This window comes from Capsicum annuum, chromosome 11, assembly GCF_002878395.1.
Source record: "Capsicum annuum cultivar UCD-10X-F1 chromosome 11, UCD10Xv1.1, whole genome shotgun sequence".
In the NCBI taxonomy this organism is placed as follows: domain Eukaryota; kingdom Viridiplantae; phylum Streptophyta; class Magnoliopsida; order Solanales; family Solanaceae; genus Capsicum; species Capsicum annuum.
The window spans coordinates 3717245-3731445 of record NC_061121.1 but is presented as its reverse complement, the minus strand read 5'-3'; the positions used below and the strand labels follow the sequence as shown (position 1 = coordinate 3731445).

Genomic DNA, 14201 nt, shown 5'->3' with positions numbered 1-14201 from the left:
GTCGTGATTGAACACACACAATTTTTCAATAATTTAGATTCAATATTTAAATCAATAAAACAATAATTATAATTATAAATATTTTTAAAAAGAATATCCAACGAAGAAAAGTTGGCATTTAATACCTTCTGTCTTTTTTCCCATTTTGTTAACCGTTACCTATCAGTTTCTTTCCCTTCCATTTCTAATAATCCACCCCCCCCCCCCCCCCCCTTTTCACTCGACCCTTGTTAATATATACTTTTAAAAATTTCTTAATTAAAACATATTTAACTAAATTAATCTTACTAACAATAATATAATTCTAAATCTGATTATTACTACTTTACGTAGTGATTTTATTTTAAAGTACTTCACTCATTTCATTTTACTTATCATTGACGTTACATATTTCTTACAAGATTTTAATTAGAGGAGTTTTTTTTTTAATAATCGTGGTATCTGGGCCAATTTACGTGCAACTTGATTAATTTCATGGGATAGCCATCACGTCCAATTAACAACAAGTATCATATAACCCTATTCATTAAAATTAGAACGGATAAAAAAAATCACCAATTACTCCCTTCATTTTTTTTTATTTGCTGTTTTTGGAGTGTGTTTATATTTCTTTTTAAGTACTTCTCTAATCTTTCAAGAATAATTTGATCAATGTCTTCTTATTATACCTCATTCAAATTACCAAAATCACTAATTAAAAATATCCTTTTTAGTGTATTTAATTACTATTTTGAAAAAACTCACAAAATTAATTAAAAATATATTGATAAAGGTACTTTTAATTTTCTAGAATTGAGTAGTTAAGGGATGTGCCCATCCAAAAGAAGCAAATAAAAATGAAGAAAGGAAAATTTGTCTGTTGGGATATTATTAAACTATTAGATCACACTTTTGAGTGCTAATTAGAGGAGCATCTTATTAAATTAATTTTATTAATATTGTTTAAATTTTTTTAATTTAGCTACTATTATTACTTTAAATTAAGAATAGCAAAGAAAGTATATACTATAATTTTGTTCTTGATGTATACAAATAAATTGAAATATTTATGGTATAGAGATCAAATAAAATGAAAATGGAGGAAGTATATAAAGTGGAAAACAGTGAATTAGTTGTCAAATTTCAAAATCCCTAAAATAAACTTCCATTGACTCTTTATAATTATCCTCCTTCCTCTTTAAATTCTCAATTTAACTTCACTTCATAATTTTATTTATTCATAAACTATAATAGTTTTTTTTTCTCTATGAACAATTTATACAACAAATGTTACTTTTTTTTCTTCACTTTGTTATAATCGCCAGATCATTAGTCAATTTTTCTCTATGAGTGATTCTCAGTTTTCTTCTCTTTCTTCTTCCTCTTATGACGGCTCCGCTTCCCCCTCCGCCGTTGCTCCGCCGCCGGTAAATCAGTTTACTATTTACACTTTTTTGTTAATTTTTTTAATTAATTATTCAATTTTTTTTTATGTTAATTTGTGTAATTTGTATGTTTATTTATGTGAATGTTGTAGTTGTTTTAGTTTAATTGATGTTTTTTTACTGGTGTCCAGGTCAGTTTTCAAGTACTTAACTAATTTCACGAGATACCTTACACCTTTCCCCTGCAACGTAAAGTAAATTTTTTTTTGTAATACTCATAGTGTCTGTGTCAGTTTTCGAGCACATGATTAATTTCACGAGATACATGACACCTTTCACCAATAAAGTATAGTGAAGTTTTTCTTTTTAATAATCGTAGTGTCTTTTCGAGCACCTGATTAATTTCACGAGATACGGACACCTTTCACCAAAGTACAGTCTTATTGTTTTATATAATCATAGTATCTGGGTCAGTTTTTGAGCATCTGATTAATTTCACTTGAGACCTGTCACCTTTCATCAACAATAGAAAGTAAAGTCTTATTTTCTTATATAATCATAGTATCTGGGTCAGTTTTTGAGCATCTGATTAATTTCACGAGACCTGTCACCTTTCATCAACAATAGAAAGTAAAGTTTTTTTTTTTAAATAATCATAATGTTTGGGTCAGTTTTCGAGCATCTGACTTATTTTTTGAGATACCTGACACCTTTCACCAATAGCGTAAAGTAAAGTTTTTTTTTTCTAATAATCGTAGTGTTTGGGTCAGTTTTCGAGCACCTGATTAATTTCACGAGACACCTGACACCTTTCACCAAAGTAAAGTCTTATTTTTTTATATAATCATAGTGTCGGGGTCAGTTTTTGTGCATCTGATTAATTTCACGAGACCTGTCACCTTTCATCAACAATAGAAAGTAAAGTTTTTTTTTTTTTTAATAATCATAGTGTTTGGGTCAACTTTCGAGCATTTGACTTATTTTTCGAGATACCTGACACCTTTCATCAGCAACAGAAAGTAAAGTTTTTTTTTAAATAATCATAGTGTTTGGGTTAGTTTTCGAGCATCTGACTTATTTCACGAGATAACTGATACCTTTCACCAACAATAGAAAGTAAAGTTTTTTTTTTTTTAATAATCATAGTGTCTGGGTCAATTTTTGACCACGTCGCTGATTCTGACCACCTGACTGATTGCACGGGATTCCTGTCATCTCCCACTAGCAACAAAAAAAGAAGTCTTTTCTTATAACTATAGTGTCCGGGTTAGTTTTCGAGCACCTCACTAATTTCACGTTTACATGCCATCTCACACTGACAATAGGAAAGGGAAGTTTTTTTAAAAAATAATTGTAGTGTCTGGGCTAATTTTGACCACTTGATTTATTCCGCGGGATGCCCAACAAAACAGGAAGCTTTTTTTTTAATAACTGTAGTGTTGACTGATTCCCACGGGATTACCTGGCACTTCCCACCATCAACCGAAGAATGATTTTTTTTAACAATTGATTGTTTATTAGTAGTGTAATTTTATGCTTATTTGGGTGAATGTAGTGGTTGTTTTAGTTTAGAGTGATATTTTTACTAGTGTGATTGTGATGTAAAGTCTGAATTTTGTGTTGAATTTACAAAAAAAAAAAAAGTTGAATTTTTCACTCTGGCTGTGGATTTTGAGTGTTGGGTATAGTTAAATTGCTTTGATTTTGTCAAATTTACTCTCTCCATTCACTTTTACTTTCACGTTTCGCTTTTCGAGAGTCAACTGTATGGATTTTGTTTTCATCGTATTAATATGAGGAGGATTGCAACTTATAGTTTTTGAACATCTAAATTTTAAATTGAAAATATTGAATTAATCTAATTCAATTCAGCTCTGAAGATTATCAAAATTGACTCTCGTTAAGTAAAATGTAATAAGTAAAAGTGAATGGAGGAAGTATGATTTTCACTGTGGCAGTGGATTCTTAGTGTTGGATTACTTTAAAAGTTAAATTGCTTTGATTTTGTTAAATTTATGTTTTTTAGCTGGTAGATGTTAGAGGTAGTGTGAGAATTTGTATGCTGAATTTGATACTCGGAGCCTGTTTGAATTGACTTATTTTAAGTGCTTTTAAGTAAAAATACTAGCTTTAAGTACTTTTGTAGCGTTTGGATAAGATTATAAAAAAATATTTTAAGCACTTGTTGTTAAGCCAAAATAACAAAAATAAGCCTATTAAAACTTGAAAGTCATAAATTATAAGCTCATCCACACATGCTCTCGTTTATTGTATTCTCATGGATATGATGGTGTTGACCGGATAAGATGTTAATTTGACTTATTACTCTGTTACTGGTAGTAGAAGGAAATGGTGTTTGTAGAATTAGTTTAGTAGAGAAACCATCACATCAAAAGTTTAAATTCTGATTAGTTGAAAAATGAATTTAAGTTCACCAAAGTTACAACAACAACAACATACCCAGTGTATTCCCACAAGAGTGGGGTCTGGGGAGGGCAAGATGTACGTAGTCCATACCGCTACCTCCGAGGAAGTAGAGAGGCTGTGAATACACTGGGGAGGGTAAGTTCACCAAAGTTGTGAAAGTTATATTAAAAATTGGAATGTTTCAAACATTTTGTACATCTCGAAGGAAGCCTTGGAGCAATTAGTAAGGTTGTTGTCATGTGACCAGGAGGTCACGAGTTCAACCCGTGGAAAGAGTCTCTTGCAGAAATGCAAGGTAAGACTACGTACAATACAATAGAATCTTGTGGTCTGGCCCTTCCATGGACCCTACGCATAGCCGGGGCTCTAGTGGTATTCTCATTGATATATATGATGGTGTTGACTGGAACTGAGTTTAAGATGTTAATTTGATTAACTACTATATTACTGGCAGTGGAATGAAATGTTTAAATGGTGCTTTGGAAAATTATTTTAATGGAGAAATCATCACATCAAAAGTTTGAATTTTGATTGGTTAAAAGTGAATTTAAGTTCATGAAAGTTGTGAAAATTATGTAAAAAATTTGAATGGTTCAAACATTTTGGACATTTCGGAAAGGAAGAATCAGACTAGTATGTGTATCATTACTCAAACTTTCACTACTGATTCTTCATTGCTTACTATGTATGTCAAGTTGTTTGACAATCAAAATTCATTATTGTGCTTGTGATGTCTGGTGTAAATTTTGTGAATTATGTGATGAATTTGCAACTTTATTTGTAGTGCGGTACATAGTTGGCTGTGTATTTAGAGTGTTGGATTATTTGGATTTTAGTTTCTTTAGTTTGTGTGTCAATTCAGAGTGTGAGTTGCTTTAAGTGTCTCAAATTCTAAAGAAAATAGACAGTGGATGCAAGTTCTTGAAGTAGAAATTCAACATTGCTTTAGTTCTCTTCTTGTGTGGTATGATTTTCTTTTAAGATTTTGTTGCTGAAGTTGAGTTAGATTTATACGTTAGGATACAGTACTCCCCCTCTGTTACCATTTACATTTTGGGACGTTTCAAAAGGTTTGATACCATCCCACTCTGTACAATTTCCAAGATTTTTAATTTTTTTAACTATTCATGTATTAAACTTTTATGTAATATGTTATGTTTTTGTGATAAATCAAAAGCAATTAATTGTCATACCAGGCTGATGTTATCCTTAAAAAATTCTGTGCCATTTTACATTAAACCTTCCAAAAAATCCTACCAATTATCGATCGATACAAGTAGATATGTTCACTATGCACCAAGCGAACAAAAGAAAAGAAAGAGAACTTCTGGCTCTTGACTAGCAGACTCTCCAGTTTGACGTGATGTTTCTCTATCTAACTCATGGTTCAATCATACTTTAATATATTCTTCTCCGAGCACTAATAAATTACTAAAATGAATTTAGCATCTTAAACCGCATAAGAAACCACCATATAAACTGGAATCGGGCTGGGAGTACTGAGTACTAACCGAGTTCTGCTTGTGTTATGCAGACATTGAGAAATTTCAGATTTTAATTATTATCTATTTTTCTATTTGACCGCAGAATATGGCGGGGAATGGTGCGAGTGGAGATGATATTAGATCCCGACCACTTATTTCACAAGTTTCACGGCATTGGCGAGATGTGTTTTGGATGGGGGTATTCATGCTGCATCTACTATTGGTAGGCGTGGCACTTGCAATAATGGGGTTTAACAGGTTTAGGGAAAAGGATAGGCTCAAAATTGATAGATTCACGCAAATGATCCTTGAGAATCAGCCTGGTTTGACTGAGGACTTTTGGCCTTTGTATGCCGTGGCTGGTGCAGTGGGAACAGCTCTGGCATGGGCTTGGTTGGTTTTGCTTGGTTCAAGTGCTAATAATATGATGAAGTTCTCGGTTCACATCTTGACAACATATCTTGCTGTGATCAGTGTGCTGTGTTTCTGGCAGAAGCAATTTTTCTGGGGTGTTGCATTTGCTGTTGGTGCAGCATTGCAGTTTTTGTACGTAATATCAGTCATAGACAGGTATAGCTTGAAACAATCATGATTTTTTAAAAATAAGCAAACAGAAAAGAATCTAGCTTTTATGTTTTTATTGGCTTCTATCCGAGTTTAATTCTCTTTGACAAAATATCTAATCTTTATCCATCTTGGCCTAGTCTTTCTTTTTTTAAACGAAGTGAATATGCAACTCGTTACCCAAACTTACTTTCTAAAACGCCAGCTTGGAGAAAGTTGTGTTATTGTGGGATTGTATAAAGTGAGAACTTTACAAAGTTTTTCCTTACATATAAAGGGAAAACAGCGGTTTCTTTATATGCATATTTTGAAGGCCATCTACCGTTTGTAATGTACATGTCTGTCTTCTGCTGGAGCATCTGCAGATTAGTTTTATTGAAAGAAATCGTATCTGGAGTCAGTTCCGTTATCCTGATTTTAAATGAAATCAGGTTCAAAGTCTATAGTAATACAACAATCATGAAGTTTTTAGGATAGAAAGTTATCCTGCCATTTGAAAGGAGGTTGCTTTCCCTGAAGATAAGATTGGGGTAGTTTTACAGATGGGTACTCAAACTTTTACTTTAGTGCCAAAGTTACTAAATTTTTCTTATAAAGAAAAAGTCACTCAACTTTACTTAAGTATCACGAAAGTCACTAAACTATTTTTTGTAACACTTAAGTCACTTGACTTTGCCCAAGTATAATAGGACATGTCTCGTTTACTTCCTCCTAGTGACATTTAGTGTTATGAAACATTGGATGGCTTTATTGTTACAAAAAATAGTTTAGTGATTTTTGTGATATTTTGGTAACAGTTGAGTAACTTAACTTACTGAAAAATAGTTTAGTAATTTTTGTGCTATAAACTTTAAACTAAAAGTTGATTGACCATCTATAAAATTAACCCTTAAAAATTTCTAGTTCATGCAAAGTTACATTTGACAGGTCTGTACTTTCATTCTCCGAAATAAAATGCCACATCATGATAAGCACCTTTTTAGTTTGCCACATCCATGATGTTCTTTTATATTTTTAAATTGTAGTGACCTCCCTTGAGGTAATATGCATTAAATGGTACAAAAAATGGATGTATTTCATGAAATTACTTGTCAGTGAAGAAATTAAAAAGTCTGAAGGAGACCTTGAAGAAAAGAACCATACGATTTGATTCCTTTATATTTGACCATATTCCCTTTTAGTAACTTCTAGGATAGTTTAGGTTGGCAATTAAAAAAATTATAGGTTTGAATCGTGAGGCAAATAAAAGCCTGTCATTAAGTGGAAAAGTCCTCCAAGTTTCGAACCATGCACCACTGACCCTTGAAGGTTTCTCGGTTATCAAAAAAATTTGATGGCCTCATAAGCTTTAAAGCTATGGAGAGGTTTGTGTAAATTCTCCTAAACTCAGGAAGCGTAGTGTATAAGGAGGAGGCTAAGGCTCAGAAAGCTTATCAATTCAGTGGTCGAGACAATTTTTACCAGGTAAGGAACTGTTGAATAAGTTTTTTCAGAAAAGGGCAGCCCTGTGCACTAAAGCTCCTGCTATGCGCGGTGTCCAGGGCCGAGCCGGGCCAGAAGGGTCTATTGTACGTAGCCTTACCTTGTATTCTGCAAGAGGCTGTTTTCACGGCTTGAATGTGTGAGCTCCTAGTCACATAGCAGCAGCTTTACTAGTTACTCCAAGGCTCCTATTCTGTTACATAAGTTTCAGTTTTGTGAAAATATTTCTTTCCCCCAATTTTGCAGACTTCCATTTACCATGTTGGTTTTACAAAGAGGTGTGAAGATGGTGTGTAGCCTTCCTGAAGTTATGGGAGTCTCATGTGCATTCATGCTGGTCATGCTTTCATGGCTAGTACTTTGGTCTTTTGGAGTAGCTGGTGTTGTAGCACTTAGTATTGGTGATGGTGGTCGCTGGTGGCTTCTTGTGGTGAGCTGGCAAGTTTTTGCTCTTCATTTGATCTGGTTTTAGGGTTTAGTCACTATCAAATTTATATTGATCATGTTGCCAAGCGCATGAGCTGTTGATTGCTTGTGTTTTGTACAGGTATTCTGTGTGAGTCTGTTTTGGACTGGTGCGGTTCTGTGTAACATTGTTCATGTAATAGTGTCGGGCATGGTGTTTCTCGTTCTCATTCATGGTGGTCGACAAGCAACCTCAATGCCTCCCAAACCATTGAAGAAATCCTTACGCTATGCTGTTACAACCTCATTTGGCAGCATCTGCTACGGATCACTTTTTACAGCTGCCATCCGGACATTACGGTGGAAGGTTGGTCAATCTGTTCTTGTCCAATCGTCCATTATATTAACTTCTCACATGAAAAGTAAAATTTTTTCTTAGTCTCTTACATATTGCTTAACTGCACGTATGACAGTTAGGATTGACAAGCGGTTTTGTGTTATGCAGATTAGAGGAGTCAGATCAAAGATTGGCAAGAATGAGTGTTTGCTTTGCTGCGTCGATTTCCTATTTCATTTGGTTGAGACCTTAGTCCGTTTCTTCAATAAATATGCTTATGTCCAGGTAGTTTGTTAATAATTTTAGTGTCATATCTTTTGTCCACTGATGTCGTGGTTGATTCTTCAACATATTTGAAAAATATGCCCCTACAAATGGGACACTTTCATGAAGGTGTTAAAAAGAAGATAATGACAATCTAGTTAACATACGTTAACAGACTTAGATTCACTTATTTTCAGCCAGGACTTTCAAAAGGATTTAAAATATAAAGAAGTAAACATGTGAAGAAGCCAAGGAATTCAATATCTACTAATATACTTTGAAAATAATTTTGACAACTTAACATTCCAGCGAAGGGGATTCAATATCTACGAATATACTGTGCCCCTGCCTACTTCTCCTTTGCATCTTATGTAGTGGTACTTCCCTTTTACTCATATTGAAAGAGACTGAGTGGAAATCCTCTCTTAATACAGAGATCAATAGTCTCCGATTGGGTTGAGAGTAGCTGCTGCTTTGATATTGCTGTCTCCAGTGAGCTTGTTTTTGTTTTTTCCTGTAGTATTCGTTGTAACATCATTTGTTTGATTTATGTCCAAAGGGATGACTGGGTGGTTTAGGCATAGGAGTAATGAATGCAGATCCAACATTCACATTCCAGCCACAATATACATCATGAGCTTTCTCTATATTTGAGGACCAGGACCAACAACTGTACCTGTGGATTGTAGCAGGACGTATGAGTTGAGATTTGTGCAAATTGGCTTTGATATTGCTTTAATAAAGGAATCTTTCAATTGAGTTATAGTATTTGGTTGTAGTCTAGGATTTGTTAAATAGAAGATGTGTTTGCCAAGTGTGTGCTAACTCTTTGTTAAATCTTCTTTTTCTTCTCCTCTTCCCTATCTCTGTGTTTAGTGTGATCCACTTACATTTATTCAATTTAACACATGACAAGCTAGTGATGAAGTCTCGAGTATGTTTTATATTCTGGCAATTAGACGTGTAAGTATTGCATTCATGGATGATAATAAATCTTTGGAGTAGCTAGAGAGCGACACAGGTTAGAAGTTACATCTGAAGTATTTATCCCACTTAGGGGTGATACAGGGATTTTAATGAAACATGTGATGTAAAGTGGCACATGCACTAATCAGTTATTTCTTTGGGTAACTAATTTGTTGGTTTTGGTCCATTGCTGCGCATAAAAATATAAGAAATTTTGAATTGTAGTGAATATTTGAAAATTTCGCCGGAAGCAGATGTCAATTAGTTACTGAATTTGATGCTATATTTCAAACATACTCCTTGCAGATTGCAGTTTATGGTAAAAACTTTAATCGCTCTGCAAGAGATGCCTGGGAGTTGTTCCAATCAACTGGGGTTGAAGCACTTATTGCCTATGACTGCTCAGGTGCTGTTATATTGATGGGAACTCTTGTGGGTGGGCTGGTAGCCGGAACCTGTGCAGGAGTTTGGACAAGGATCAAGCATCCTGACAGAGTGATGATGGTCGGTTCTACGTCCATGTTGATGGGAATGATCTTGGTAAGTCATAGTCAGCAACCGCACCTCCCGTATTACTTTTAATGTCTGACAGTGATTGCCTCTTTTTTCTCTTCAAATTGTCTGAAATAACTCCCTGTGCACATATCAATCAATGCTTTTGTATTTGTGGAGAAAGCAGTTCAATTAATCTTAAAATAGCTGTATAAATTGACAAGTGACCCTAGATCAATGCAGAGAGCCGTGTGTATGACCTAACGATTGATAAAGTGGTTGAAAGTCATGAGACACCGAAGTTCAAATTCCAATAGTGACAAAAACTAGGTGATTTCTTTCCATCGGTCCGAGCCTTGATAGGAGACTTATCGGTACCTGTGTTGGTGGGATGTAGTACTCAACGAGATAGTCGAGATGCGAGAGACACCACAGGTCAAACCAATTATTATAAAATACAACAACATTACCCAGCGTAGTCCCACAAAGTGGGGTATGGGGAGGGTAGATCACACACAGACCTTGCCCCTACCTCAAGAGGTAGATAGGTTATTCCAATAGAACCCTCAGCTCCAGAAAAAAAAAGCCCAAAACCAATGATAAAAAGCAATGATTATTAGTTGCCAAGTTAGTTGCCTAGATCACCAATACACACTATTTGAAACTTAAGCTTGTTTCCGATAAGATGGTCGACGCGAAAAATGTTGGAGATCCTTGTGGCTCACACCTCTCACGCCAGGACTCAGAGTCTTCCCTATTATTTATGACATACGATATTGGTTTTCAGGTCGGACTGGCTACAGTTGTGGTGGAAAGCGCGGTGACATCCATATATATCTGTTTCGCGGAAGATCCTGTGTTAATACAAAGATGGGATGCGGAGTTTTTCAACAAGATGTCGGAGATGCTGCATCAACGATTACAACACAGAAGTTCACGGGCAACACAAGTATTGACCAGCAGATTCGACAGCCAAACGCAAGAAACTGCCGTCTGAATTCCTCACTTTTAGAACATTCATGTCTTATCTCTTTGTCTTCATGTATTAGTTTTTTGATTTTGTCAATAGGTATGTAATGTAGATTAGATACAATCCATTCTGGTCTATTTCCCTTCTCAAAGGGGAAGGGAAAAGCCTCAGTTTAATTATATCCCCAATAGTTTTGTCTTTTTTTACTTCTAAAATTTGAATTTATTAGGTTTTTAGAGTGGTTGGAGAACTTTTGAAGTTTGTCCTTCACAATTGTATTTGTATTTGTATTTGTAACTTAAGGTATTATTTGTTTCTTTTTAAGGTTAAAGATGTTTGAATGTGAATATATAAGACTCTTTTCTTTGTGGATTGTTCATCAGTTTGTCTTATTTAAAAGTTTAGTAAATGTAAAATTTAGATACATAAATAAGTAAACTTTATGTATGTGTGTGTCGGCGGGGGTGTGGTGGGGTGGGGGGGCATGGACAATTTATTTGGAGGAACATTTTTTCTAGTTTGTTAAAGATCGAGGAAAATGACTTTCTTAATGGAAGTAGGGAAAGCAAGTTATTTGTCCATTCCACCCCTCGTATCTTTATAATATTTTATTAGATTTGGATATATGCTCGTAAGATATCATTTTCTTTTCGTACTTATCGAACATTAGAAATTAGTAAGAATACTTTCCTCCCCGCCAAACACATCCATACAAGCTTCTAAAATCACAATTAATATAGTGTAGCAAAATTTATTTGTTTTGTGAGGCACAATCTTATATCTAGTTAGAGGTAATTAATGATCCTCATCCTGAGATGAGAGGGAAGGTCAATTTCACGCGAATTAGGTGGATCTTGAACCTGTGCTTACACTCCACAACAAAACGGAGTTGTGGAGAGAAAGCACGGATATATATTAGAGCTAGCCAGAGCAATCAGATTTTAAGGTTCAATACCCCTTAAGTTCTGGGGACATTGTATATTGGGAGTTGTATACATAATGAATAGATTACCTTTTTCTGCTTTATAGGGAAAGACTCCTTTCGAAGTTTTCCATGGTCATCTCCCTACTTTCACTCATTTAAGAACACTAGGTTGCTTGTGCTTTGCCAAGAAGCTTCTTCCAGGGGATAAGTTAGATGCGAGAGCAATCCCCGCAGTTTATATGGGGTATTCTGCAGTAACTAAAGGTTATGTTTTGTATAGCTTAGTTACTCACACCTTTCTCATGTCAAGAGATGTGTTGTTTAAGGAAAATGTTTTTCTTTTCCAAACTAAGACTCTTTCTACTCCTATATTTTTGGACTTTTCTACTGATCCTTTTATTCCATCCTCTCAAAACTCAGTACAGGTTGATGAACTGTTGCCTCATTCTCCTATTGAGGCTGATCATGATGCTACTGTTGACCACTTGCCTGCAGCACCTGTGCCTGTTGATGCTTATGACACAACTCATGTGGCTATTGATATGCCTATTGAGGTTGTTCCTAGACGGCCCACAAGGACCAAGAAGCAACCTACTTGGATGACTGATTATGTCTCCAATAGTGCTTCTGCAAGCACTCCATATTCACTCTCTCAGGTGTTAAGTCATGCTCATCTTTCACTTGCTTATCAACACTATTTGACTGTCTTTTCTTGTGTTACTGAGCCCAAGACATATAAGGAAGCTTGTTCTGATCCTAAGTGGATTAAGGCAATGCAAGAAGAAATTCTTGCACTTGAAGACAATCATACTTGGAAGTTAGTTCCTCTGCCTCCAGGGAGGCATCCTATTGGATGTAAAAGGGTTTACAAGGTGAAATTTAAAGCTAATGGTGAAGTAGAAAGATACACAACTAGATTGGTTGCTAAGGACTATAACTAAAGAGAGGGTCTTGATTATCAAGATACTTTTTCACCTGTGGAGAAAATTGTTACTGTCAGAAGTGTATTATCGATTGCCGCAGCTTCGGAATGGCATATCCATCAAATAGATGTATATAATGCCTTCCTGTAAGTCGATCTCTTTGATGAGGTTTACATGACTTTGCTTGAAGGATTTTCTAGCCAGGGGAAGTCTTAAGGACTGGTTTGCAGGCTAGGTAAATCCCTGTATGGTCTTAAACAGGCAAGCAGACAATGGAATGTGAAACTTACAGATGCACTGGTTGCTTCAGGATTCATACAAAGTAAACTAGACCACTCATTGTTTATAAGAAGACATAATGAGAAAATTGTAGTCATTTTGATTTATGTTGATGATATGATAATAGCAGGGAATGACTTAAAGTTAATTGAGCAAACCAAGAAGGAGCTACATGCCAAATTCAAGATTAAAGACCTAGAAACTCTAAAGTACTTTCTTGGAATAGAATTCAGCAGGTCTAATAGAGGAATATTGATGAATCAACGAAAATATACTTTAGAAATGATAGAGGAAACCGGTCTTACTAGAGCAAAGCCCTTATGGACACCATTGGAGAACAACATGAGACTAATTACTAGAGAAATGGATGAAATAGCAGGGGTAGAAGATGATCCAGCATTGGAAGATATGGGATCATATCAGAGATTGATTGGTAGATTGTTTTACCTGACTTTAACAAGACCAAACATATGTTTTGCCATGCATACACTAAGTCAGTTTTTACAAGAACCAAAGAGATATCACATGGAAAAAGCACTAAGGGTGGTAAGATACATAAGAAGACAAGCTGCAATGGGAATATTGATGAGTAACAAAAAACAAAACAGGCTGATAGCATATTGTGATGCTGAATGGGCAACATGCCCAAACACTAGGAAATCTGTGACAAGTTTCCTAGTTAAACATGGTGATTCTCTGATATCTTGGAAGTCCAAGAAACAAACAACCATTTTAAGAAGCTCAGCGGAGTCAGAATACAAGAATATGGCTTCTGCAGTCCCAGAGATAGTGTAGATCACAGGAGTGTACAAAGAACTAGGAGAAGACCTGGAGTTGCCAGTAGAACTCTATTGCGACAGTAAGGCCGTCTTATAAATAACAGCAAACCCAGTATATTATGAGAGGACAAAGCACATCGAAATAGATTGTCACTTCATTAGGGAGAAGATTAGATTAATTAAACCATTATTCTTAAGAACACATGAGCAACAAGCAGATATTTTAACAAAACGGTTGATTAGATCACAACATGAATATTTGGATTCCAAGCTGGGTATTTTGGATGTGTTCATACCTTCCAGCTTGAGGGGTAGTAATGGAACAGGAGCTGTAACTTGATTGTATTGTACAGCTGGCACAAGAGTTAGTTAATATAGATTTGACTAATTGGTGATTAGTTAGTAATCTAGTTGATTAGTTAGTGATGTACAACTGTCAATAGTGTGAGAATGTGGCATGTATATAAGGGAGAAGAATGTATTCATTCTAGATAGTTCAATACAGAGACGGTTATTATTTTGTTCAGCATGAGTTAGGGA

At 35.2% G+C, this 14201-nt stretch overlaps 1 protein-coding gene across 1 annotated transcript; it reads left to right on the top strand.

Moving 5' to 3' along the window:
• The first annotated feature begins 1030 nt into the window (after nt 1-1030).
• On the top strand, nt 1031-11134 carry LOC107847999 (CTL-like protein DDB_G0274487). Its single transcript, XM_016692648.2, has 7 exons — nt 1031-1406; nt 5379-5845; nt 7568-7751; nt 7869-8093; nt 8232-8348; nt 9600-9833; nt 10573-11134. The coding sequence occupies exons 1-7, from the start codon at nt 1326-1328 to the stop codon at nt 10780-10782; spliced, it is 1518 nt and encodes a 505-aa protein (XP_016548134.1). The 5' UTR covers nt 1031-1325; the 3' UTR covers nt 10783-11134.
• Nucleotides 11135-14201: the final 3067 nt, after the last annotated feature.